Source organism: Varanus komodoensis, unplaced genomic scaffold (assembly GCF_004798865.1).
Source record: "Varanus komodoensis strain SLA01 unplaced genomic scaffold, ASM479886v1 scaffold76, whole genome shotgun sequence".
Taxonomy (NCBI): Eukaryota; Metazoa; Chordata; class Lepidosauria; order Squamata; family Varanidae; genus Varanus; species Varanus komodoensis.
Window position 1 is genome coordinate 2,484,973 of NW_025336429.1, and position 27,994 is coordinate 2,512,966.

At 46.6% G+C, this 27,994-nt stretch overlaps 2 protein-coding genes across 2 annotated transcripts; one reads left to right on the forward strand and one right to left on the reverse strand.

Moving 5' to 3' along the window:
* The first annotated feature begins 5,636 nt into the window (after positions 1-5,636).
* LOC123035069 (zinc finger protein 397-like) lies at positions 5,637-9,566 on the forward strand. The gene is given in 4 exon segments (XM_044452909.1): positions 5,637-6,377; positions 7,004-7,130; positions 8,650-9,431; positions 9,433-9,566. Coding segments are annotated over 4 exon segments (1,749 nt in total). The 3' UTR covers positions 9,532-9,566.
* Positions 9,567-14,107: 4,541 nt separating this feature from the next.
* Positions 14,108-27,958, reverse strand: LOC123035089 (zinc finger protein 879-like). Its single transcript, XM_044452949.1, has 7 exons — positions 27,660-27,958; positions 26,011-26,650; positions 25,665-25,794; positions 23,598-23,680; positions 21,471-21,597; positions 19,219-19,314; positions 14,108-18,125 (listed from the first exon to the last, which is right to left on the reverse strand). The coding sequence occupies exons 2-7, from the start codon at positions 26,497-26,499 to the stop codon at positions 16,828-16,830; spliced, it is 2,223 nt and encodes a 740-aa protein (XP_044308884.1). The 5' UTR covers positions 26,500-26,650; positions 27,660-27,958; the 3' UTR covers positions 14,108-16,827.
* Positions 27,959-27,994: the final 36 nt, after the last annotated feature.

The window sequence follows — 27,994 nt, forward strand, 5'->3', positions numbered from 1 at the left end:
TTAAAACAGTTTACAACCCTCCTTCCTAGAAGACACACTAGGAATTGAGACTCGGTCAGCTTAACCCTTCAAGAGAATTTCCCCAGAAAAACTGTTTTCCAGAAGGGTTGCAGTCTTCCCCCGTCGGGTGCCCGTCCAGCTGCGTTGGCCGCGATTCCCATCATCCCCAGCCATCATGCTGGCTGGGCATGATGGGAATTGCAGTCCGACACAGCTGAACGGGCACCGAGCTAGGAAAGACTGTCGTACTCCGTTTTGCATCCAAACAAATCCCTCGTGCACAGCCTGGAGGACTAGAGTGTCACACGAACAACAAAGAGTAGTGTTGTGCCTCAATGACACACGTATTTATTCTAGGCTATGGTTTTTGTGGGATGCAGCCCACCTGCCGAGGCAGAAAGGATGTTTTTCAAAAGCGCCGCGAACATCACTAGGAGGCTGGAGGGACTTCCCCGCAAGAAAGGGGCTTTTGCCTTTAGAAAATTAAAGCAAATTAATTTGTGGCATGAATGGACATCAGGGTAGCCTATAAAAATGTTGCACGGTATGGAAAAATCAACGGATGTTCGATGTGTTTATGAACTACATCGCCTCTAAACGCGATCCCAAAGCCATGCACGGAAAAGGAAAAGGAGAAATACTAAAGGGCAAAGAAACAGAATACAGAAGAATAGAGTCCCTCCCCACTTTCACCTACCCGATCCTAGGAGACGGCATGCAATGAATCTGATTGGTCGGAGGTTCAAGAGGGATTAAAAAAAGCCTCTCCCTATGGAAAAGCACCTAGCTGGCCTATGGAACTCACCCCCACAAGATGCAGATGCTCTTAGATGGCTTTGAAAGGGAATTAGAGGAAAGCATGGAGAGAGAGAAGTCCAGGGGGGCTATTAACCATACTAGGGTAACCATAGCACCCCTTCCTGTTTATACCTCACATTGCCAGCTGCTAAGCCCTCCCCTCTCTTCTTATAATTAAACATTTAATAAGTCCCTCTGTGGTCACCAAAGAAGGCATTTGAAAGCCTCACTCGCTCTTTGGGAAGGAGGAAAGGTCTTGTCTCCAATCTGAGTGGAGATAAGATCTTGGACCAGATGAACAGTGCTAGTGAGCCCTAGCCAGCCAGCCCGTGGCCGAGAAGTCCCACATCCCCAGATGAGATGGACCTGGGCTCCGATCCAGGAGGTCCCTTTTGTGTTCTTCAAATGGCCTTCCCCACCAATGTCCTCCAGATATATTGGCTCACAGCTCCCAGCACCCACAGCCCACCGGGCCATGGGCTATGCAAATGGGTATTGCAGTCCAACCAGATCTGCAGGATCATGCCCTAAGTATACAATGGCATAAGCCTCTCTGGGCCAAAGTCCTGTTTCTAGGATCCACAATGAAGCATTTTCTTCTTTTTAAGCAAAGAATAAATGGCCACCTAGCTTCAGATCAACTCTTCACTAGCAAGAGGATTTTATACATGGGATCTTGCCTCTGTTACAACCAACACTTGAAATCTGGTGAATGGTGGCCATCCCAGACAACTTTTGGGAATGCCCAAAACCTCTGCACTTGGAGTGCTAAGTCTCTTTCAGCCCAAGGGCCAAATTCCAGTTGGGAGAAGCCTGGGGTGGGGGCGGCACAATCCACTGGTGGGTGGAGCTGAAAGCAAAAGGGGTGGAGCCAAGGATATCGGCATATTTTAGGTTAAAGCTTTTTCTGCCAGCTTTTTCTTTTCAGGCCCAGGATAGGCATCTTAGAAAGGGGAAATAAATGCACAAAAGTTGGGAAACCACCAGTCAAACAGTAGTTCTGGGAAAGGGGGTGTGACCATATAGGGAACTGCAGGATTGCGGCTCCAGGATTGGGCCCTTGGGCTTGTGATTCTGTCCTCAGTGATGTTGTGTGCCGTTGTCTCTGACCTATTATTATTATTATTAATTCACCTTATATTCCACAATCAAAATTACTCCCAAGGACTCTCTAAACGGATTACAAAAATACCAATAAAAACAGCCTCTCATAAAAACATGTAACAATCACAAAATGCTGCTGAGGGGTCAGATATAAATAGATTAAATTAGTATATTAAACCAAAGAATGATATAAAACAGTACTATTAAAACTGCACAACATAAAATCAATCTTTAAAACCAATTATTACAATGCTTGGAGAATAGGATTGTTTTTGCCTGGCACCAAAAGGATTGTAATGAAGGTGCCAGGCGAACTTCCCCCAGAAGGCCTTTCCAGAGAAGGGGTGCAACCACTGAGAAGGCCCTTCTTCTATTTGCCATCCTCCTTTCCTCTTTGGTGGATGGCTTTCTCAGAAGCATCGTCACCTGATCTTAGGGACCCTTCAGGTACTCTGGTCCCAAGCCATTTAGGACTTTATATGTTAGAACAAGCACCTTGAATTGGGCCCAGACCTCAACTGGGAACTAACGAAGGTGATAAAGCATCTGGGTCACATGGGCAAGTGCTCCTGCTTGTGTCTGCAGTCACACTGCCCCATTGTGCACCAGCTGAATTTTCTGGACTGTCTTCAAGGGCAGCCCCACGTAGAGCACATTACAGTAGCCCAGTCAAGAGGTTACCAGAGAGCAGGTGACTGTGGCTTGGCTCTGCCTGCCCAGGTAGGGCCGCAGGTGGTAAATTAAGCATAGCTGAAAGAAGGCGCTCCTGGCCACGAAGTCCACCTGAGACTCACTCACCCTATGAGTGAAAGCCCTCCAAAATGGCTCGTCCGTGACAATCCCGCTCAGCCCTTGCGAACTCAGGACCGTGGCTGTGAAATGGATCCATCTCACATCTGGTCTTGCTTTTACGCCTTCGGGTTTCCCTGCCTACGGTCCAGGCAGGATGGTCACGGTCGGTTTTGACGGTAAGACACCAACACAACACATGTAAACATAAGTAAAAAACATATATTGTCATAGAAACTGAATGCCTCGAGTGGTGCACCTTAGGATACAAGGATCAATTATGCTAGAAACAATTCATTCCACATGCCAGCCTCCCTGACAGGGCTGCTGTGAGAAAAGAAAAGGATGCGGATGCTTGCTTAGCTGCTTCTGGCATGTCATGAACTGAGCCGGGGGGGGGGGGGGGCAGACTAGATGGCCCCGGAGATCCCTTCTGACTTGCTCTGTTTCTGTGTTTCTAAATAAATGGTTAATAAAAACATGCCTGAAATTGAGAATATAGGTCAGTTGCAAAGATCCCCTGCAGCATCAATGGTTTACAGTCTGTCATTCCTCTACAGCTGGGGTGGATCCGATTTCAGACACCCTCTCTAAGGGATCTGTTCAGACCTCTGAAGAAGCCATATCTCTCTGCTAGGCAGGAAAACAGGGTGGATTGAGAGTGATCCACTTGTCCTTTGGTCTCGTGCTTGAGAGAAGGGGATCTATTACCCTGCTCCAAGGAGCAAAGGCAAAAGGAAAGCATGTAATTCCCTCTATTCTACCACAGCAATCTTATAAAGTATGTGTGGGTTTAATTTTGCAGGATGTTTAATGGCCAGGGAAAGAATTCAAACCAAACTTGAACACAGTGTGCTGGTCTAAACGCAGCTCTGTCCTGTGCTAGTGTTGTCTACTATTTCATTTTGGTTTATTTTGCTTTCTTTTTCTTTTTTTTAAAGTTCATTTTATTTAAATAATTTTATTTCTGTTTGTTTTAAATACGTTTAGGCCACTTTTTAGAGCTAGGCCCTTGCATGACGGCATGCAAACACAGAACAAACCATTGCATTTCCATGAAAGAAATCACTTCATGAATTTAACACGGGAGCCTAGAACAAGACAAGCTACCCAATCACTTTTAGATATCTACCCAAAACAAACCTCAAATCAACACCGAGGAACCTTTACAAGGAAGCCACGTGAATTAAGCAGGTCCAGATGCATCACGCTTGGGTGAAAATTCTGCGGCGAGGGTGCCACCACGGACAAGACCTCGTCTCTCATGTCACCAAATCTCTCATGGCTGGGCTTGCAAACTGGGGCTAGGCAGCGGACCGCAAGCCCGGGGCGGTTTTGCAGGCTGCAAGCGCTTGGCACTTGATTCACTCTATCTCACGCAAACCCGCGTGGGAAAAGTCCTCAGAATCACCTAGGGGTCGCAGCTGGGTTCCCTCTTTTTTCCTTCCCTTCTTCCTCCATCCGGATCCACCCTCTCCCTCTCCTTCAGCCGGATAAAGAGAACAATGGACGCAAAGGGATGCACCGGGAGGCAGAAACGACCTACGTTCCGCAGGCATCGAAAGCGGCGCAGAACGGGCGAGCCGCCCGCCCCTCGCTGCCTCTCGGTTCCCTCGCGGTTAAAGGGACAGAGCCCTCCCGCCTAGCAAGGCAGGAAATGCAGGCGAGAGGGGGCTGTCCGTAGCGAAGGCATCTTTCTGCCCTGCCCGCCCGCCCGCCAAGCTGGGTCCGCCTTGGATTTCCTGCGGGGAGAAGCTGGTTGCATTCGGGGGCCGCGTGAGTGGAAGGTGCCTCTGGCTGGGGAAGGCAAGGCAAGGCGGGCAGCGCAGGCGGGCCCGGGCATCGGCCGCCTCCGGGTGGCTCTGACCCTTGGGCCATCCAGCCCCGGCAGTGGGGCTTGGGGCAGGAAGGGGGACTTGGCCAGCCCCGCCGCCTGAGCGCATCCTGGTTGAACCCGGTGCCAGACACGCAGAAGCAAATCATCGCCACAAATATTGCAGTGTAGCCAGGGTGGCTTTCCCTTTTCAAAACCCTAGACGCGGATCAGTTATAGGGAGAAGCCCCATGTCCCCTAGACGTCACCACGGGGCTGCTCCCTATAACTGAGGACTCTGCAGAGCCTCCCCTGGGAAGCTTCCTCTTTTCCCCCATGCATTTTCATTCAGGCAAGCCTTTGGCATCTAAGCCAGTTAGTTGCTGAAGGGGTGGGCACTGAGTTTTCACTGGCTGGGTACTGCTAGTTCTCTTATCATTGCTTTTTATTGAGTCATTCATATATTTGTTGTTCTGTTATTTGCACTAGGATTGCTTTCAGTCTGGATTTTATCATTCTCCAGTTTAAGCACCAGTTGAGAGAGGAACGTTAGGATAGAAATAAAAGCAATGAAAGAAATGATTTATAATAGTGAGCCAGGTGTAGTGGTTAAGATGCCAGGACTGGGACTGAGGTGATCCGGGTTCAAGTCCCCACTTGAGTCCCCATGGAGCCCACCGGGTGACTTTGGGCCAGTCCCAGACTCTCAGTCTAGCCTATCTCACAGGGTTGTTGTTGTAGGGATAAGACTGAGAGCAGGAGGAGGAGGCTGATGCTTTGAGTCTTTGTGAGAATAGGCGGGATAGAAATCTCATTCATAAATAAATAAATAAATAAACACAACTCTACTCACTGCACTGGCCTTCTCTTGTTTGTGTTCTCAGGAGCAAGGCCAGCAGCTGCTACCTGCAGGTGTGGCTGATGCCAAGCATTGCTGGGAAGAACCTGCTCTTGGTCCTCTGGGGTCGTCCCTTGCTCTGATGTCACTCTCAGCTCTCTGGGAAGAGATGGAGGCACCCAATTAAGCTGGGATCGGGGCCGTCATGGTCAGCGGTGGGCTGGGTGACCTTCCTGGCCCAAGCCTTTAGTTCCACCCGCTGACCAGGGCAGAGTGTGAAGCTAGGAAGTTAATATGGAGAAAGGAGAGCCGGAAGGAGGCGGAGTGGAGGCTGGACTCAGTGAGGGAACCGGAGAACCTTTCCACATCGCTCCTGGGGAGACCTTGGGTCGTTTTCCAGAATGGCTGCCGCCACAACCCATTAGACGGGAGTTGGAAGCGGCACTGTTGTCACCGAGCTTGGAGGCCCAACGGCGAGATTTCAAGGTGGCTCAGTCTCCCCACTCCGGAGCAGGAATCCCACAACTGCCCACTGAAACGGTACCGTGGGGCGAGACCACGAAGGCATCGGTCCCCATTGAGCAAGGCATGCCTACCAGCCCCCAGGTGGGAGGAGGAGGAAGAGAGCAAACAAGTCGGCTTGGACAAGGCCTTTGGGAACCGGCCAAGCAGGTGTCCGACTTACCGGATCCTGGAGACAGAGGGAATTATGGGAAGGCAAAGGGAAAGAGGCAAGGTGTCCTCAGCGCAGACCAAGAGCGCCGGCTTTTCCGGGAGTTCTCTTACAGAGAGGCGGAGGGACCCCGGGAGATTTACCAGCAGCTGTACAAACTTTGCTACCAGTGGCTCAAGCCGGGGAAGCGGACGAAGGAGCAGATGGTGGAGGTGCTAATCCTGGAGCAGTTCCTGGCCATCTTGCCCCCAGACATGCAGAAGTGGGTGCAGGAAAGGGGCCCAGGCACCTCCGCCCAGGCAGTGGCCCTCGCAGAGGATTTCCTACGGAGGCGGCAGGAGAGCGGGAATCAGGGGGAGGAGGTGAGAGTTGCTGCGAAAGTCCTGCAAAAGGCAGTCTCCTGTTTCCTCCAAGGACGAGGCCCTTTTGGTGGTAGCACCTCAGGCACGGAATGCTGGCATGCCCTCCCCAGAGATGCCCGCCTGGCACCTACATCTTTCAGCAACCGTGGAAAGATTTTTTAAAAATTTCCCGGGGTTTTTTTGGTTCTGTTTTGTTTTGAAATATACAAGGTTATGATTTTAGATATTTCCCTGCTGCTGTTTTTTCCTGTGGGTTAAGCTTTTAAAGGTTTTATATGATATTTTATCATACTGTGGTGCAGTTGTTAAGAGTGTGGGACTGAGACTCAGCTGAACCAGGTTCTAGTCCCTGCTCAGCCACTGGGGACCTTTTGACCATTTGCTGACTCAGCTTCACCTACCTCACAGGGCTGTTGTGAAGATGAAAGGAGGAGGAGGAGGCCTTGCGTTCTTCCCATGGGGGAAAAGGGCAGGATAAACCATGTTGTAAATGTATTGTTTTATTTATATTTGCGGACCTCTCAGGGAGTTATGGCTATAGAAATGTAAGTAGTAATACTAATCATACCGGCTAGACTAGAAACGGCTCCTACAAATCAGAAAATCCATGTTTCCTGCTCCCACAGGTGCAGGGATCGATCCCAGAGGTCGCTGTGAGTTTCCTAGATGCAGCACAAGCTACATCGGAAACTGCTCAGAGGTGGCACATCGGAGAGATCAAGACAGAGGGGGGAAAGGAGGCCCGCTTGCTAGGTAAGGGATTGGCTGTGTTTTCAGAACAGTTGGAAGAACCGGCGTGTTTCACCTGGAGAAGAGAAGCTTCAAACAAGACGCCTCAGCCCTCAATAGCTCTGAAGGTGCCCTGGCAAAGATGGAACAGGCTTGGTGCTCTAAACGTAGAGGCAGAAGTGGCAGGGAAGCAGATTCCAGCTAAGAATTAGGAGAAAATTTGTAGCTCTGTACTCTGACAGGGAAGTGCACTTTCTTGGGCGGTGGTAGGACATCTTTCACCAGGGGTATTTAAGTAGAGATTGGTTACAAGTGCTCCTTTTAGTATTTTTGTAACTTTAGAAGCATATTGTGCCTTCCCACAACAAAATAACACTCGTTCCCAAATCAGTGAGTTTAGCACTCAGTTCAGGGCAGCAGGAATGAATTTGATTTTATTTCTGCAGTTGGATAATATAGCTTGGTTTGGGACCAGGCTTTGCAAAAGATCTCATTCTCCCATGTCCGGGTTTAAAATCTTCCAGGGAGGCCCTTCCTCTGGTTTCTGCACTACCAGAGACAAAGTTGGTGGAGAAACAAGACAGGGCCTTCTTGGTGGCTACCCCTAGGATCCAGAACTGAAGGAGGGGGCCAAACTAGCTGAAGGAGGTTCGGTTGGCCCCATCTGTGCTACTCTTTGCTGAAGGATTAGACATTTTTATTCAAGCAGGCCTTGTGCATATAAAGGGGTTTTATATTTGAGCTGGGTTTTAATTTTATTGTTTTTTTTTAATTTTGTTTTTTATTTATTTGCTTTAAGCTTGTTTTAACTAAATATTTATTTTAAATTTTGGTTCTTGTTGTTGTCAGTTGGTGCCAGTTCCTTGGTGAAAAGGTGGAAGATAAAACACCTCAGGGCACGATCTTTTAGGCCTGCCTTTGTTGAAGCCTATGTATAATTGTTATGAACTTCTTTGAAAGTTGTATGGATTTCATACAGATTATATATGTGTATTAAAACATTTTAATTATTTTTTTTTAACTGGGGGATACCTAGGATCTGTTCTCTGACGTATCATCAATATCAAAGCCATTGTAGGGCATGGAATGGCGGGGGTAAGAAGAGAACTATTAGCTGTGTACAGACCTGAATTTCTAGTAATATTAGAACCTGGACTTTTATTTATTTATTTTATTTATTTATTAAAACATTTTTATGCCGCCCCATTCGCCAAAGCCTCGGGGCAGCTTACAACAATAAGTTAGATCATTAAAATATATACATTAAAATAAAATACAAATATACAATATAAAATAAGCCGCCCTGGCCAGATAAAATTTAATAATATTAACATTTAAAATGCTGCTTAAATAAAAAGGTCTTTGCCTGGCGCCGAAAAACAAATAATGACGGCGCCAGGCGGACCTCTCTGGGGAGCGCATTCTTTTCTGGAACACCGTTAGGTTTACGATTAACTAGGCGCATTGCTAATCTTCAGAGGGACGCCTACATAGTGCTCCCTGTAGAGGGTTGTGTTGTAATTTGGTTCTGTTGCTCTTTCAGGAAATGACGGGTGGGTGAATGACCCTGATGGGGAGTCACAGGGGATGGCATCCCAAAGAACCCGTGGTGCAGAGCTGGAGGAGAGCTTTGTGAATCAAAATAAATCAGAGCAAGATGAGTGGAGAAGAAAATCTACTGCTGGCAAAGAAGATGCCATCTGTGAAATAACACTCCAACAAAGGATGCACAAAGGAAAGGGAAGGAGTTTGTGCACTATGTGTGGGAAAAGCTTCAGTACAAAATCAAGCTTTAATAGACACCAGAGAATTCACACAGGAGAGAAACCATACAAATGTCCAGACTGCAGTGAAAGCTTTCTTGCCAGATCAAATCTCATCCGACACCAGAGAATTCACACAGGGGAGAAACCCTACAAATGCTCAGACTGTGGCAAGAGGTTCAGCCGCACTGCGAACCTCATCACACATCGGAGGAGCCACACAGGAGAGAAGCCATATAAATGTTCAGGCTGTGGGAAGACTTTTAACCAGAGTGCACACCTCCTGAGACATCAGAGAACTCATGTGAGGGAAAAGCCATACGAATGTGCTGACTGCGGCAAGGAGTTCATTCAGGGCACAGCACTTAGTGGTCATCAGAGAATCCACACAGGAGAGAAACCATATGAATGCTCAGACTGTAGCATGAAATTCAGTGATAAATCAAGCCTCAACAGACATTGTAGGCTTCATACAAGAGAAAAACCATACAAGTGCTCAGTGTGTTGGAAGGTGTTCTTCCAACGTTCAGTACTAATCAGGCATCAGAAGGCCCACATAGGAGAAAAAAATATGTAAATACTCAGACTGTGGCAAAAGATTTGTTAGTCTGTCATACCTTATCACACATCAGAAAATCCACATAGGAGAAGGCATTTTATAACATTTCAGAGTTGTGGAAGAGATTGTGTTGGAATTGTGCACCTTACTAAAAATCAGGGTTCACACAGGCTATCAGTCCAGTGTAGCAACCTATGAATGAGTGCCCGTTTGTTCAGAAACATGCAAGCACCTGTAGAATCTCTCAGTTCTGCAGGTACTTTTAGAGAAAGTGTTTAAATCTTTGCCAACCAATACTCCCTTCATCTAAGAATAAAATTAGAAAACTACCTTTATAAAATTATCAGGTCACAAGGAAAGAACAGATGAGAGATGGGCAACTTCAGCTCTGGAGACCATTTTCACCCCCGGGACTCCCCATGAGTTGTATTCTTTTGGGCAATCCAAAAATTAGTTTTTAAAAAATTAAAAAGGTTAGGAGTGACAACAAGGTCAAATTTAGCTTGCAGACAAGCTAATTTTGACCTTTTTGGTGCTCCAGACAGAAAATGTTTTTCACTAACCATATGGTCTCAGCTAACACATAGATCTGGATGTGATTCCCATTGTAAGCAACCCTTTCTAAAAGAGAAACACAATAACCTGGTTCACATGACACAATAACCCAGCATGTAGTATCTGCAGTATGGCTGTGTGTGTGAACAAACTTCCCAGAGAACCTGTGAGTTGTTTCGGGACTGTGGATCCCTGGGGTGGCTTGTTATGCCATCTGAACTCAGCAGAAAAATTTTATTGCGGCTTGCTGAGACTGGCTGGAGAACTGTCCAAAGACTCCTCCCTTGTTATGCAGCTTCCCTTTCTTTCAGTGCTTCAAAAAAGTGCAGCTGGAGCCGTCATCACCGCTATCATTGTTATTATTGCTAGGGCGGTGGTCTTTTGCAAGTGAACACTTAACAATGTGCATATGAACAAGGCAAGGTTTCCCAGCAGCTAATTTGTGCACAGTGGCAAAAGACCAGGGGAGATGTAACGGTAAGAAAGAGGAGGGGCCTGATAGCACAAGTTGGGACCACGGATGGAGGTGGGAGAGCCACTGGATGATGTGCAGCAAAAGATGGGCTAGATATCTTGGCAACGTGGTTCTCTCAGACTTAAATACTGAACTGCGAGTTCTGAGCAGTTGGGCTACGCATCACGACGAGCAACCCTGCAAGGTTTCCCTGGTGCACGTTTGTTCGTTCGTTTGTTTGTTTGGCCCGGGTGTGTCCAACAGACCATTACATGGTTCCTATGCTAGTGTGGTTTCCACCCTCCTTGCTCAGTCCTCCCACTGTCGGCACATATCCCATCAGCCACCACACTTGAAATGCCATCCCATGTTGGACGGCTGAATTAGCTCCCACAGAACCCCTCTTCTTTCCAGGGGACTCTGTGGTAGCTGCATACCAAGACTGGGGAAACCACGATGCTTGGTTCAAATGACCAGGGAAACCACGGTGAAGCATAGAAATCCTAGAACAGGTTGTTGTTTGTATTGTGGTTTCTAAAACACCCATTGAGCCATACTGAAACACCATGGCAGAATTCAGGTGGCTTCCATCCTTCAACACTTCTCTGATTCATTCTCCAGCTACTTCAGAAAAGGAGATATTAACACACACAGCCCGCACACACTTTTCAAAACTCTTTTTCAGAGTAGGTACTACTGCAGTTTTCTGAGCTTTTGAAAATCACAGGAATGCATGCAAATTAATGACTAAGAAGTAAGTAGAGGTAAATACAAACTTCTGCATAGCCTGAAGTGCCTGATCCTGCCTAATATCGGAAGCTAAGTAGGGTCAGGCTTGGTTGAAATCTGGATGGGTGACTTAATGTTGCAAAATGCCCAGAGACCTTTGGCTGTGGGCAGTATAGAAATGTAATAATAGTAGAGGTGTTGCACATTTGCACTGTTTCTTTACTGCAGCTGCACAGATCTCCCATTTACTTCACCACCCTTAAAGTAGTGCAAATCCCCTTCCATTTACTTCCTCACGATTATATTTGTGTCTGTTTCTGTGGTGGGGGGGGGGGAGGGTTCAGCACTGTCGAATTGCAGTGACTGGAACAGCAAGCAGTCCAAAAAGGAACGGCAAAAAGTGTGTGTGTGTGGCCGGGGGGGGGGGGGTTAATATTTCCAATTTCTGGGGTGGACTCGGGGAACTGTTGATAAGGTAGGCAGTGCTAAGAGCGATCTGTTCAACACTTAGATCTGAGAGGATTATGTTGCTGAGAGATATTCCACTCCCCGCCAGCTGACCTTCAGTGCATCTTCTCTGGCCGCTGTTTGCCCCTTATCGATGCTTTTCATTCGGCGGCTTGGCAACTGGGCCCTCGCAACGACATACAGCGCAACATTTCACCACTTCTCTTAACTCACCAGGCAGGATCATAATATCATATAGCCGCGTACATTATTGTAAGAGCGTACTTGCAAAAGAGCAACAAGGAATGGGTTTTAAAACATTGGAAATATGAGTCGCACCATTCTCGGGGGCAACAAAAATTCTGATAATGATATGACCACCTTGTGCTTTTTTGAGGTTCCACAACACTCTCTTCTCCAGCAAAAAGTATGGCAGTGAACAAAACGGGATAGTGATCCGAGTTGCAGGGGTTAGCACAGCTCAATGAACTCAGTGAACACACTCAATGCAGCTGAGGGAATTCAATTGCTCAGCTCTTATCTCTGTGGTGCTCCGCCTGATTTTCAAATGCCATTATTCATTCTGCATGTGGTCATTTCTCACCAGCATCCAGTGCTGGAACCTCATGGATGTGCAGCTCCTATTTTTCTTATCTGTACGGCTTCGAGTCCTTTCTTATACAAACTTAGCTGCAAAGATTAAAAGCCTGACTTCTGCAGCAAAGGCACATGGTGAGGCCTTTCCAGACATGGCCACTTTTAGAATGCAGACAGGAGATTCCCATGTGAATACTGTATGGCTGCTTGCTCATCTGCTCAGTTCTCTAAAAACTCTAACATTTGTTCACTTTTTTTTTTTTTTGAATCCAGTGAACCTGTTGCATTCGTTTTTCCATCTTGTTCTTTCTCTTTTTATCAGACCTAATACGTGACTATTTGGGTTCTGGCTAGGAGTAGTACAATGTTAGGCTGAGGATTTTCAGGAATGATACTGTGCCTTCAATTAAAAGCTTCTTGTATGCATGTTCTGGCTGTTTTATTATTTTCCATTCAGTATGACTTGAGAAGAATGTTATACATTGCCCCTAACTTTTTCGGGTTTTGCTCTCCATGGGTGAGCAAGTGGCTTTAATTGCAGGTTTGGTTCCATTATTTTCCACTTGCTTCTTTCTTTTATGGCAAAGTAGTGCCATAAAATGAAATTAAATGAAAGGAAGCCACTAATTAAAGGAGTCACACCCACCCTTCAGGGAATGTGAGCTGACTTGTTGTTAGTCACGAAATAGTGTCTGACCCATGAACAACACTTCTCCTGGCCTTCCTGTCCTCCACCATCCCCCAGAGTCCACCAAAGCTCACACCAACTGCTTCAGTGACTCCATCCAGACACCCCATCCTCTGCCGTCCCCTCCTTCTTTTGCCATCTATTGTTCCCAGCATTAAGCTCTCCTCCAGGGAGTCCTTCCTTCTCATTAGGTGGCCAAGTATTTGAGTTTCATCTTCAGTACCTGGCCTTCTAAAGAGCAGTCAGGGTTGATCTCCTCTAGGGCTGCCCAGTTTGATTACCTCGCAGCCCAAGGGACTCGCAGGAGTCTCCTCCAGCACCACAATTCAAAGGCCTCAATTCTTTGGCACTCAGCCTTCCTTATGGTCCAGCTTTCACAGCCATACATTGCAATTGGGAAAACCATAGCCTTGACTAATATAGGGCAATTCATCCCTAATCCTTCCAACTGCACTGGACAAGAAGAAAGCCAGAATCTGTAAACAGGAAGCTTTTTATTAACATTGGAAAGGACCATTGGCGAATGGGTCATACTTATGAATTGCCATGAAGAACTGTCACTAAAGCCATGTAAGTTGTGGAGCTTCTAGCTTAATTCCACTTTTTTGCAAACTGGGGAAGTAATGCCTCAGTAGCACCATCATTCCAAAAATAATTCAAACATGTATGTCTATGCAGACAGGCTAGTGAAATTTTCAGGGGCTAATAGATTAACAGTGCAATCGATGCATTCTTCAGAAGCCAGTCCGACTGAGTTCGTATTAACTCACACATAAGCAAGTGGGCAGGATGCATTAGCTTTGCATGAAGTTAGGACAAACTCTGCCTCCTAGGCCTTCCTCAAAAGTTGCAATTACAAGTGACCTGTTATGCTCAAGTACACCAAAGAAAACTTACCAGACAAAACATTCCTCTCTCTCTTAACTGTTACCTGTTCCTTCTACAAAACTTGTCTTCTTGCTTGCTGTTTTTTTTTTTTTTTTAAATCTGGTGCTTTGTCCCATATAGTCGTATGGAATACTTTCGGTATTTCCATCCCTTACACTGTGCCTTAACACTGCAGTTGTTTCCTGCACCAAATATATTACAATTTGTTAATACAGTTAACGAATTTTAATTGTTATAAGCTGCTCTGAGTAAAGTGGATGCATTGGAAGGCCAGGACATAAATATTTGAAGGAAAATACATACATAAATAAAAATGCTGAATAAATGTGATGATACAAATTTATTAGGAATCGTTTGTTCTTTACAAAAGGAAGTGACGTACATTACACTGTTTGTGAAGGGGACGGGTTTTCTGTCCCATGAAAATTGCCCCTGTGGTATACTGCTCAGCATGTGAAACTTCAGGTACTATGAATAATACTAGTAACCATGAAAGAAAGTGTGATGAGCTATGGGGCAGGGAAAAGTAAAAAACCGTGAGAGACACGTGTTCCCCATCCTGCACATACAGAAGTCACACACCTGGGGAACAAAAGATGTTGGTGACAAAACACTTAGTTGGCCAGCTCCTTCCTGGCCTCTTCGTAGGCACCCAGAGCGGTTTATTCAGTTGCTGTTGGAAATGCAGATCTACAGACTGAGCAAATGAATGGGAGGTAGAGGGAAAGACATTCCTTTCAGCTCCAGGTGAGCACCTTTTTAATGTGATTCCTGTGTGGTTTCGCATCAGGGAAAGGAGAGCCAGCACAGTGCATTTCCTACTGTGCTAAATTTCTCCTTGCATGGGGAGTTGGATTTATTTATGTCTGCACACCTGAGTAGTCAAAATCACAATTCGCCCTCACCACCATCACTGCCAGGCTGAAATGATCAAAGGTCCAATTCAGCTTCTGCAGAATTCTCCCCCATTAGGGAGCTGTGTGTGAATGGACCACACTATTTTAGACTTCTGGTGGGGGAGAAAGTGCGCTTTTATTTTCCGTATTTGTATGTCTGCTGCCCATTGCTTACATTTTTAGCATTTTATACATTCCTTGCAAGAAAAACCCACGAGCACCATCTCCAGAGGGCAGAGTTACATACCCTGGAGCCTAATTTAGGGATTGTTCCAGACGGTGGTTCCATCCCCATGATCCTGACTGTTGGATGGTTCCCTAGCCTTGATAGTTTTTCCCCCATTCTAAATATTGAAGTGCATCTTCTAAGGCTTAGTTACTGGCAGAGTTGGCGATGTCTGTTCAGCCTTTTGTTCAGGTTGCCCTTGCCTACCACGGGCAATCTCCAAAAACTTTCCTGAAATGGAATTCAGCCGCTGGGTCTCTGCATCCCTGGGCTAGAATTCTTTTCCTATTTGCATGCTATCTTTTTAAGCTGCCCTTTCTCCCTTGCCTCCTACTAGACTAACAACTGGCACAGTGGTTTAAGCATTAGCCCGGGACTTGGGAGGTTGGGGTTCTAGTCCCCACTCAGCCATGAGGGACACTGTGTGACTTTGGGCCTATTCTACCCCACAGGGTTGTTGCTGTGAGGATAAAGCAGAAAGGAGAACCTTATAAACTGCCTTGCGAGAGAAAGAAATTTAATGAATTTAATGAATAAACATATATGAACTAATTATTCCAGTGCTTAATTGACTGCCCCTCTGTTCCTCTTACCTTAGTAAGAAAAACAATCAGCTTTATTGCATTGGTTACATCTACATAGTTGCAGTCTATTCTATGCAATTTTAAAATTAAAGGTAGCTTTATACTTTGCTATTTAATTTTTACTGATTTACAGTATGGACCACCTTGGGAAGTCTACAGTTTTGAAAGGCAGCGAGGAAATTTGTTAAATCAATCATACAATCTGAAAGAACAGGTATGGGGTAACCCTTCCTGAGACTCTCTCAAGATCAGCATGATTTGCAAAATTCGGGTCTTCTAGGCCACGCATGATGTGTTGACTTTGGACTCTCAGCTAGCAGTCTATTTATAAAATCGCTCCATAGATGCCTTCTTCTAAGAACGGTGCTTAGTGGATTAGACCCGGTCCAGACAGGACAGACCTCCTCCCCTTCCTCAGAGAAGGAGGATCCCATTTCCTGTCGCAAAGACTGCTGGGACTCCAGATGAACACCATGGCACCAGCACCCTCTATGATGCCCCAGTTGGGGAGGGGTGTGTGTGCGTGTGTGTGCGTGCACGTGTGTAGGGGCCCCTGAGGCATTCTCAGGGCTTATACACACAACTGATCCCGAACCTCCAGCACCATCCCAAGATGCCCATGGCAGAATCACTGCCAAGTCAAAGCTCAGCCCATAACGCTCAGCATGTGCCCAGCAGTGCGAAGCTTCCTCCATTAGTTACTCCAGATCATGGCTCCACAAGGCATGTTTGGGGCACCTGTGATGCCCACAAAATCCTTTTTGCCACCTGGATGCTACTACTGGAACACCTTCTTCTGACCAGCTCCTTGGTTGGATGGATTCTCCACTCTTCAGCAGCTCTGCCCTACTGGACAGCTCCCTGGCAAAATGAGGAATCCAAATGGGGCAGCAGATGGATGGAAAAGGATGCTAACCCAGCCCAAAGCAGAAGGTTTGGGACAGGGAGAACCTATTTCGAACAATTTAAACCACAAACAGGTGAAATTTAAATTGGGTCAGTAGACCAAAGACATTCTAAAAAACAGACTCCTCTCATTTCTATCTCTTGTCATCATCTGTTCAGACTCCCCATCAACCATTACCAAAAACTGAGCCTTTGTATTTCCAACTCAAGTTCTACCTTGCCTAAACTATTAGGAAGGATCTGCAGTCACCTGAGGAAAAAGTCAGGGGATATGATAATCTGTGATGTGCATGTGAAACCATTCTGAAGCATGACCTTAGCAGTCATTTCTCCTTTGCATGAGCTCTTTGCGCTCTGATGGTGCTTCATCTGATGGGCTGTACCCTTGAGTTCTGACTGACACATTTTCATAACACAAAGAAAGTGTTACTAAGTATTCTCTCTGGTGTGAATTTTCCAGTGCCTAATCAGATTAGGGCTCTGAGTGAAGCTTTTCCCACATTCTGAGCATTTATATGGTTTCTCTCCAGTATGGAGTCTCTGATGTCTGATAAGATGCGAGCTCTGATTAAAGCTCTTCCCACAGTCAAAGCACTTATAGGGCTTCTCCCCTGTGTGAATTCGCTGGTGCGTAAAAAGGTTTGTGCTCTGATTAAAGCTTTTCTCACAAATGAAGCATTTATACAGTTTCTCTCCTGTATGGATTCTCTGATGCCTGATAAGGCTTGATTTATCACAAAAGCTCTCACTGCAGTCTGTACATTTATATGGTTTCTCTCCTCTATGATATCTCTGATGCGTAATGAGGCTCCAGTTCCGAGTGAAGCTCTTTTCACACACGGAGCACTTAAACATTTTTTCTCCTGAGTGGACACCCTGATGTGTCATAAGGCCAGATTTATCACAGAAATTACTATTACAGAAGTTATATGGTTTCTCTTCTAAGTGATTTTTCTGATGTGTAAAAAGATTTGAGCTCTTGCTGAAGATCTCTCCACAGTCAAAACATTTATACATTTCTTCTCCTGCATAGATTTCTTGTTCAATAAAACGTGATTCATCACAGATGTTTTTGTTAAAATTTGAGGAATTACACAGATCCTCTGCTGTACAAATTCTCTCTTGTGAAACATGCTTAGACTGAAATGAGAAGCCCTTGCCAGCTTTGGAATGGCTACGGGGTTTCTGCCTTGTGTGAATTCTCTGGTGAGCAATAAGGTTTGAGCTACGGCTGAAGCTCTTCCCACAGCTCAAGCATTTAAAGGGTTTTTCTCCTGTGTGAATTCTCTGATGGGCATTAAGACTAGATTTTTCACAAAAGCTCTTGCTGCAATCTGAACAGTTATACAGTTTCTCCCCTGTGTGCAGCCTTTGATGTGAAGTGAGTCGTGTTCTCCGGTTGAAACTCTTCCCACATTCTGTGCATTTATACGGTCTCTCACCTGTGTGGATTCTCTGATGAGTAACAAGGCTTGATTTATGACTGAAGATTTGCCCACACACAGTACATTCATTCCTTCTCCTTCCTTTGTATTGTTCTGGTTGGAATAAGATTTCATGATATTTGATATCTTGAGAATAAAGGAATTCATTCTTCCACTTCACTGCTGGTTTTACAACCTGCATCTTCAGTCCATCTTCATTCACAAAAATCTGCTTTGCATCTTGACTCTTGGTTCTTTCTGCAAAAGCCTCATATAAATCATTTTCATTTCCCCTTGTCCATCCTGGAGTAAAGAAAGGACTCAAATTAGTATTTGTTTCCTGTCTCTCTGCTATAGGAATTCCCAATAAATTTGGAAACTTCCTGTACCACTGTCACTTCTGCTTTTGCAATTGGCTTAGGTTTCTACTCCAGTTCATAAGAAAACTTGTATTTTGATGGAGATCAAGAGACAACCTTTCTGGACTTGTTCAGAAAACTCTCTCGCTACTGTGCTGTCATGTGTATTTCACTTAACAAAGGTCTGATGGATTGCCACACTAAGATATGAGTGAACATTTTCTTTGTATTTGACAATGCTTCTTCCACACTGCCAAACAATCTGGGGTGGAGGAAGAGGAGGGGGCCATTTAGGATTCCCAGACAGTCAGGTCAGGATTCCAACAGGGCTGGATTTGGTCTCCAGGCCTAGGTTTCTGTACCCCTGGTATAAAGCAGCTGAGTAAGGCAATCCTACAGAACAGGATGAGGAAAAGGGTACATACTAGTGTGTGATTGAGATTCACTCCCTGTTTGTTTGTTTGTTCGTTCATTTATTCAATATATTTCTATCCTGCTTCATCAAGAATGCTTTTCAAGGCAGTTTACAAACAGAAAAATTAACAGAAAATTTGTGAGAATGATGCTAATTTCTAGAAAAGAAGAAAGCCCCACAGAAGAAACAGGAAATACTTCTGGGCAGACTGAAACAGCATCAAGGTCAAGCATGGAAAATGCCTAACCAGCAGGGAGGGAGGGGCTAAAATCATTTCAGACATCGCAACTCTTCTGTGCATGTACAAAAAAGAAACAGAAACAGGGAATGGCATGAAGGCACAAGGCCCAGGAGCCACGAGAACACAAAGCCTAGAACATCAGTTCCCAGCCTACTGTCCTCTGAATATTGTACATGTAAGCCTATCATCCCTGGCCAGCATGGCCAATGGTCAGGCATACCAGGAGTTGTAGTCCAAAGCATCTCAAGGGTACCAGGTTGATCTACATAATGGATCAGTTTTAGCCTGAAGAGATGAAAACAAAATTGGGGAAGTTCGAGAGCCCACCGAAGGGTCCCGCCACTCTAAGCAACAAAAATCCGTCACCGGCACCACTCTTACCTGCCAATATTGTTCCTTCCTCAGTGTCCCAGCCATTTAGTTCCTCCTCCTCTTCCAACAAGCAGATGAGTTTTGGTTTGGGGAACAGCAGAGTGCCTAGAGAAACAAGAAACAAGCAAATGCCAGAACTCTCACCTGTTACAAATTATTATTATTATTATTATTATTATTATTATTATTATTAGAACATTTCTATGCCGCCCCTTGCTGAAGCCTTGGGGCGGCTTACAACACAATAAAATACAATACAAAATAATATAAAATTAAAATTTATATATATATATATATATATATATATAAATATAAATATAAATAAAAGAAGTTATAAAAGAAAAGAAAAAAATCCCAAAGGACGGCCATGATGCCAGCATGACCTAGTAGTCAGAGTGCTGGGCAGGGACTCAGGAGATCCAGGTTTGGGTCCCTGCTCAGTCATGACATTCCCTCGGTGGCTTGGGGCCAGTCACTCACCCTCAGCCTAAGCTACCTCACAGGGTTGTTGCTGCGAGGAGAAAATGGAGAGAAGGGTTAGGTAAAGCTGCCCTGGGTTCCTCGCAGAGAGAAGGACAAGATAAAATCCAATAAATACATTGAATAGGTAACTAAGACTCCCTGCTCTGCTGCTGCCATTCAGGGCTTATAAACCAGGAGTGGGGCTGGAGGTCAATTCAATTTCAGAGAGGTTCTGGGAGACAGGACTGAATGCAAGAGACAGGGCCAAAGGGAAAAGGCATGGAGCCCAAACATGAAAAATAAGCATCTTCAATTTTAATTAATACATGCATATTCTGCCTTTTTGCCCTTCTAAGGAACCCTCCTACAGACTTAACCACCTTCATTTTTCTCCTCACAACAACCCTGTGAGGTCGGTTAGGCTGAGTGTCCAGGACCAACCCAAAGTCACCAGTGAGCTTCCCGGAAAAGACCCAGCAGAGCGGGGATTTGAACCTGGGTCTTCTGAGTCCCAGTCAAACGCCCCTGCCCCTGTGCCACAGTGGCACCCCCAGAGTCTGTCATTAAGCCTTGGGAGAAGCACTTCGACATTTTAAACAGAGAGAAAACTGCACAAAACCCGGGAAACCAGCAAATTACCAGTGGATGTGGGAAAGGGAGTGGGGCACAGATGGGCGTGTGGCCATTGCGGGACCCCAGAGTACTGGAGAATCCTGAACAGACCACCGTCCAAGCTCTACCTGAAGACCTCCAGCCTTCGAGGGAACTACCTCAACTGTCAAACTGCTCTGGCAACCAAGAAATATTTCCTAATGTTTACCCCAAATCTCCCCTCTTAAAGTTAAACCCATTAGATCTAGGCCTGCCCTGGGGGGCACTGGCAGAAAACGGCTCATTGCCTCCCATGTGACAGCAGCCCTTCCAATGTTGGACAGGTGTTATCGGGCCTCTCCCCATTCCTCCACCCTGCCTCTTAGGATGTGCCTTCCGTCACCCTGACGCTTTTGTTGTCCTCCTCTGAACCCGTTCCAATTGCTCGGTCTCCTTTTCAAAGCAAGTGGCTGTTGTTATAGCTCTGTGTCTGTCTGTCCATCCATGAGCGCCCTTGCACCAAGACGGTGTAACTTAGACCCGTGCAACTTGGCGTGTATATTAAGGGGGCACTAGGAGCATGCAGTTCAGGTTTATTTTGTTTTAAACAAGCATGGATGCAAATTTAAGGTGTTCCTATGCATACAAGTGAAACATATAACATCTTCAGCCACTAGGGGAAGAATTCCTTAACCAGCACACAGCTTTGCGATTCATCCTGTCTGAAGCTGGGGGAGGTTAATAGGCTGAGAGACTGACCCCCCCCCCCGCACCCCATGGGACAGGTCCCTTTTCGGGCTGTGCCTCAGAATGCCAGCAGACGGGGCAGCTCAGTGTGTGTCCAGCTCCAGACAGTTACACACACGTGCCTGAGGGCTTTGCTGTGACAAAGTAAGGGCTACCCTAAACTGCATGGATCAGGTCTATTTGCCAGTAATTTAATGCACTGCACACGTGCTCACTCAGAGGGACATTTCACTGAATCGATCGGGGAAAAGCCTCCCTCTGTCAAAAACCAGGAGACCCCCTGCCATTTGGGAACAGCTAATATGGAGCCACGAACGTGGAAAGTATCGCTTTCATTCATCGGGTCACCATAAGCTGGCGATGTCGTGCTAGCACTTCTCAGCAGTACGACGCAGTTTCCGACGGATCTGTGAGGCTGTGCCACTCTCGTGGGCTCTGAAAGGAGGCAGAGAATCCCTTACCCAGAGAGACCACCATCCCATAATTCTGCAGCATGACCTCCCTGTACAAAGCCCTCTGGCCTAGATCCAGCAAGGCCCACTCCCCCTCGGTGAAGCGCACAGCCGTCTCCTCGAAAGTCACCAGGCCCTGAAAGAGAGAAAACTGCCATGTAGCGAAGAGGGAGAAAGGGTTAAGGCCCGTTCCAGGCGCACAGAGCGCAGGTGGCTTCAAGGCCAAGGCCGCGCCGGCGCCAGCTGGGCAGAGGGAGGAGAGGAAAAACATTGATCAGGTTCCCAAGGACTGGCCCTCCCCCTCGTTGATGAATTCCACCTGGAGGCCCAGGAGATGTCACCTCAGGGGAATAACAGTCCTGACTGCGGCGGGGGGGGGGGGGGTGGAGGCGAGTGGAATAAAAGACGGGCTTTCAAGCTAGCCAACGGCGCCCCCTTTCTGAGAGCGACATCCCGCCTGCCGCTGGAGGCTTTGGTTTGCTACTTCTGAGAAAGCTTGCTAAGTATTCTGCTGGTTCTTAGCCATAGGCTAGATTATTTTAGGTCAAGGGTGGCCAAAAGGCTGGAGATTTGATGCTTAAACCTTTAATTTATATTTTGCATACTGCTGTCCGTTCCCCCCCTTTCCCCCTCCCCTTTTGCATGTGTCTGCATTCTGTGCCCTTTTAAAAATGTCTCCACTCCTACTGTCTGTGTTTTGCAAAGTTTCTGCTTCCCCAAGAACTTGGGTCATCATGTGCTGAATTCCAGTGGGTTCAACTCCTTGCGGGTGTTGGGGGCCTGGGTTTTCTCCCCCGGGAGACTCCTGGGCAGTTGTGGCACTGGTTCAGCACTTTACTGTTACACACCACAAAAGCAAGTTTTCTTCCCAGCTGATCATCTCAAAGAATTGAAAATGCACCTTCTCCTTTCATCAGGGAGGGGATCTGTTGGCAACATATAGGTACATGGGGGGGTGTCTCACAGAGGTGGGTAGAGACCTGTTTTCCCCTGGAGAGGAGGGCAGAACGTGCTCCAACGGGGCCAGACTCAGGGAACCAAGGTTCAATTTGGATGCCAGGAAGCACTTCCTGACAGTTAGGACCCCCAGGGAGTGGAACGGGCTTCCACGGGAGGTGGCTGGGGCCCCATCGGTGTGGGTGTCCAAAGATAGGCTAGACATGCACATGGTGGGCATGTGGTGAGCGGAGCCGGCTGGAGCCGGGGGTCAGACTAGATGACTCAGGAGACCCCTTCTGACTTGCTCTGTTTCTATCACAATCTAACAAGATATGCTACAGCACGGGTAAATATGGTTCCCCACACACATAAGACACACGCACCATAAGGTTCAGGACTTTAGACTGGCCACATCCATGAAATTCAGGGCTTTCTTCGTGGGCAACTTTGATTTTCTCAAAGCACACAAAATAAAGGAGGGAAAAGGAAGACCTTCTTTTGGGAACAAAGAGTGTGAACTGCAACAAAACACTGCAGGGTTGACTGCTCCTCAGGCCCGCTTTTGGAATGCTCTGTTCTGCCTTGTTCCATCACCCCAGCCTCCAGGTTTTCAATTCCCTTTCAAGAGTTACACCACTCTGTGTTAATGGAACATGCTCAGTCTTCCAAGGACCATTGGGGTGGGGGGGTTTCTTACGTTTTTTCCTAAAATGCTTTTGTGCTTTTGTACAGTCTCTGAGGTTCTGCTAGGCCTGCCAATAACTCCCTCCTGAATATGAAGCATTTTGTTTTGACTACATGAGCACCACCCCTTGGAGAATTGAGTTCTACATCACTATATGAGGCTGAAATGGGGAGATTCTTCCAATCCAAGAGAAGTTCTCAGGGGCCGTCTTCCAGTGGTGGGCAGGACCAAAATACCCCACATGTCAGCATATTTTGCCTTAAAGCATTTAAGGCAAGTTGCTAGGTCTCATGAGAAGCAATACCAACTTTTCAGAGAGCAGAGAAAACTGCAAATGCAGGAAGACTACCCAATTATCAGCAGATCGAGCAGAGGGGGCGAGGCTGTCTGGGGAAACTTTGAATGCCACCTTGGTTCCCCAGGAAGTTAAGATTTGACCAGTGGGCCTAAAGTCGCCCATCCCAATATAAGGGATTTTTAAGGGAACATCTTCCTAAGGATCTTTGACCTACCTGAGCAGGCAGTGTGGCAGCCATTTTCTCACCAAAACTAAAAGAAGGGGATCCAGAGTGCTTCTCAGATGCCGCTGCGCTGCCTGTGAAAAATTCGGGAAGGTGATAATCCAGGATCGAAGCAGGCTTTTACTGAGGCTCCCAGCTCAGAGATTTTCCCATTAAAAACACACACTCTGCTTGGAGCGAATATGGACGATCACATTGCAAATGGGCCTTCACACTTTTAGGCTACCCTTCTCCAACCTGGTGCCATCCAGATGTACTGAGTACACAAGCCCCACCAACCCCTGATGGGAATGGTAGCCCCAACATACTGTAAACAGTTCCAAGACTTTTAAGTGCGGGATGGTATAGAAAAGTTTTAAACAAACGAACAAACAAACATATTCCGAGGCACAGGGTTGGGGAAACACTGCTTTAGCCCCTCAGGGCACTGAGAGGAGCCTCCGGAAAAATGTTTAATTCTTCATAAGGAATCAAATTACTTGGGATTCTGAACAGAAAGAATCTATTTCGAAAACACTGTGAGGATACAAAGAATATGTGTTACTGTTTTGAATTCTAAGTAAGCTGATCTCTTTTTAAAGGTTTTTTTTTCCAAATTATTAATTCTCAATCTGTCTCCGCAATCAAAATTATAGCTTAGAGGCCTCTCCAGGAAACTGACATCCTGCCCCTTTAATAAGGAAAGGCAGCCTGCTGATGACTCGCCCTCTTGTGATACCAAACAGCCAGTCAAACGCCAACGGCTTTTGCTCCTGCCCAGCTGTCATCCAGCAGCCATTCCATTGGCTACAAAAGACAAAGCTGGGCTATTCCTCTGGCTCAGCTGAAACAACAACAACAACAACAACAACAACTGCTTCTTTTCAGCTGGTGAGAAGAGGGCCAACAGCTTCTGATCAACAAATAACCTACTCAGAGAGTCCTGTTGGACTGCTCACTTGCTGAATATACATTTAATAATAGGGAAATAATAAACCCGGCAGCCGTTACAGGTGCACGACTGTCGCACAGTCACACATTGCACACCCACTGCTGAGGCCTTGTCCCCATCCTGCTGGAGGGATGCTCTGGACAGCTGCTTTGCCACTGGACTGGTTGGACCTTGGGTCCGATCCAGCAGGGCTTTTCTTATGCTCCTATGAACATTACCATACAAATCCTGCTTGGATTTTCCTGTTTTCCTTTCCCCTCCCGCCACCTCTTTTCCCTTTTAGGTTGTGTCTTTTTAGACTGCAACCTGGACTGTCTGTTTTGTTTTAAATCCAGAAGCTCGCTTTCCGAGCGTTGTCTTATCATAAACCACTCCGGGGCCCATTCGAAATGAAGAGCTTGGGTAGGAAATGCTCGAAAGAGCAATCCTTTGGCTCAGGAGTGAGCACTCCGGGGACCACAGGATTGCCTGGATTCCTCTTTTCCAAGACTGGAGACCACACTCCAACCCTGGAGCGTGGGAAGAACCAAGCCAGCTGCCCTCTGGCCTTGGAAATGCCCATCACTTCCCACTGGTTTTCTCTTCATGTACTGGATAACCAGGCATGTCTGAGCCTGGGGGCTTCCAGTGGCCAAGGGTGCGATCAATAGGACGGTGCCCATAAATGCACGAATATCTATTTATTTAAAACATCTGTATGCCAGCCAATTGTGCCACAGCACCTCTGGGCAGCTAACAACATGAGATAAAAATGCAATCAAACATAATAAAACCCGTAACACATTACACATTAAAAACAACAATAAAATACAGCAAAACATACAAAGCAAAGATCTATGATAATTAGTTTTTTTTTTTTTTTAAAGGAAGGTCTTTGCCTGGTGCCAAAAAGAAAGTAAGGAAGGAGCCAGGTGAATCTCCTTGGGGAGAGCATTCCAAAATGAATACAGTAGCTTCCAACTGCAAGAGGCAGTGCTTCTGAAGAGCCCATCAGGAATGGACTCCAGCAGTCCTCTAGCTCTACCCTCTGCACAATGCAGGAATCTGAAAATGACAGCAGCTACGAAGCTGCAAGGCCATCCAGCTGTTGGAGAATATCCAGGCACCCAAGTGTGTGATATCCTTACCTGGCAAGGCACCACCTCCATCAGCTCCCTGGAGGAATCCCCTGAACTGGAGACCCGGGCAGTCGTCGTCCGACGGAGACTTCTTTGCCTCGAAAGAACAACCAGCTGCCTCCATGAATGGCCCTTGCACCTGAAACAGAGAAGAGGATTCCATGAATCAGCTGGGAAGGAACAGCAGAGGCAGAAATCCTCTGTATTCCTTTCACCTATAAGTCAGGGTTGTGGAACCTCTTTCGGCACACAGGCTGACTTCTATTTTGGAGAAGCTCTTAGGGGCCACAGAGAGGAGGTGTGAGGCCAAAATGTCCCCTTTAAGTTAAGCTGTTACCACCAGGAATGTGCTCACCAGCTTTTTGCAACCTGGATCCTTTTGCTGCTTCACTAGAAAATCTTCTGCCAAAGCTACAGCCCGGACACAGCTCCCAGGACCACCTTGTCTGACCCAGTTCTGCATTTCCAAGGGCAGGATGTCCAAGAACTTCTCCAGGATCACCAAGTCCAGGATCTGTTCCTTTGTGCACCTGTCAGGCTTCAGCCACTGATGGCAAAGCTCCTGGAGCCGACTGTAAACCTCCCGGGGGCTTTCATCCTCTCGGTGGCGGAGCTGTCTGAAGCGCTGACATTCGACATCCAGATTTATCAGGTCCTGGCTTAGGAACTTTGGTGCAGCCCTTTCCCCGAATTCCGTGCCATGCTCTGCCTGGATGGCCTGACAGCTTCCTCCTGCTTCAGCAGCTGGCAGATCCTGCTCTTCTGCTTTTTCATCCTGCTCCAGTGAAGCCTCTAACTGAAGGCTTGGTGCTGCAAGGTCTCCTCCTTCTGCTGCTACTGCCATGGTCTCTCAGGATAGAAAGGGAGCAGTGTCTTGGTTCCACAAATTGGCAACTCTTGCTTGGAGCCAATGCAGCCAATTCTTATGGTCCTCACACAAGCCGATGCTTTACGAGCAAAACAAGATCTGCCTGGTTAAAAAGTGGGGGGTTTGCCTGTAGAAAGAAGAGATGCCAGACACTAAGGATCGGTTCAAAGAAAGACACTGGTGACTATGCACACAGGGAGGGAAACAAACTTTTCTAAGATCTTTGGAGGTTCCTCTCCTGATGTTGTCACCACATACAAAGATAGCAACCCAGGAAAGACTGCTTTAAAACCCACCTGGATTCAATGTGATTAGAAAGCTGCTCTGAAACCCAAATCCATTTCAAGCAAAGCCGGATTAAAATTTCCTATGAACTGCCCTGCTCGACCAGACAACAGGAGCCATTAATGCATATTTTAATGCATTAAGCAGGCACCAATGTGCCAGTCGAAGCACTGCTCCACCAAGTCAGCCAGAAAAGGAAGGAGGACAAAGAAATCACCAGAGCCTGTTCGAGATGAATCGCTGTCTCCACACAGGGCCAACTATCCTACACCTGACAAATTGCTATGCTTTTAACTCTGCCATAAGTGCTTAAAGAACTGGTACACAAGGTTGCCTTTTCCTTCTTCCTCCCAATCCCATTTCCTCTTGTGCCATACCTTTTAAATTCCAAGCCTTAGGGCAGGGACTGTCTCACTACTTATCTTTGTAAGTTGCCCCGGAGCCTTCTGGGGCAGAAAAGAAGGGTGAAAATTCTCCAGTGAAAGAAGTAATAATTTTCCTAACTGTAAACCTGTAAATAATGAATTTATATCCACTGTTGATGTGATTGTCATGCTCAGTATTTCCTAAATGTAATCTCAGTTTACAATCCTTAACCTCCTCCCCACAATGTGCAGAAAATGTACCTGAAACACTCCATAGCACTTGATGGCCTCTGGTGTCTGAAAACTTATGGCAGAATAAATCTGTTCACTGTAAAGGGCTCACAAGACTGTTGATTTCTGCTGCAGTAGCCTAACAAGAAGTAACTCAAGGTCTTCTTGTCAGGGGTGGTGCACCTGGGAAATTTTAGACTCTGGTCTTTGTGGTCTTAAGGGGAACTCCTTTAGACAGCCGAGCACATAGCTAACCTGTTTCTTCCTCTTGGGGGGGCTTTCCCAATCCTCTTTTCTTGTGCTGTACCTTTTTAGATTGCCTTTTACTGGTTAATTGTAAGTCATTCCAGGATACATTTTGGGGGCTGAGGGATGGCATGCCAACACTTTAAGTGAAATAAAGAGATGCCCTCCTTCATACTTCCCTCTCCCACCCCATCCGTGCCATTGCATGGTTTACAACTGCTTCTCCATCCCTGACATGTTGCAACACGGATGCTTGTCCTCCCTGAGAGCCAGTGTGGTGTAGTGGTTAAGAGCGTGGGACTGGGACTCAGGCGATCTGGGTTCGAGTCCCCGCTCGGCCATGG

Excerpts from the sequence above, each read along its gene's own strand:
- LOC123035089 (XM_044452949.1), bottom strand. The coding sequence starts at position 26,499 with ATGGCAGTAGCAGCAGAAGGAGGAGACCTTGCAGCACCAAGCCTTCAG. Across the intron at positions 23,681-25,664 it reads TGGAGGTGGTGCCTTGCCAG|GCAGCGCAGCGGCATCTGAG; the intron begins GTAAGGATATCA and ends AATTTTTCACAG. Across the intron at positions 21,598-23,597 it reads CTGCCACACTGCCTGCTCAG|GGCCTGGTGACTTTCGAGGA; the intron begins GTAGGTCAAAGA and ends TCTCTCTTTCAG.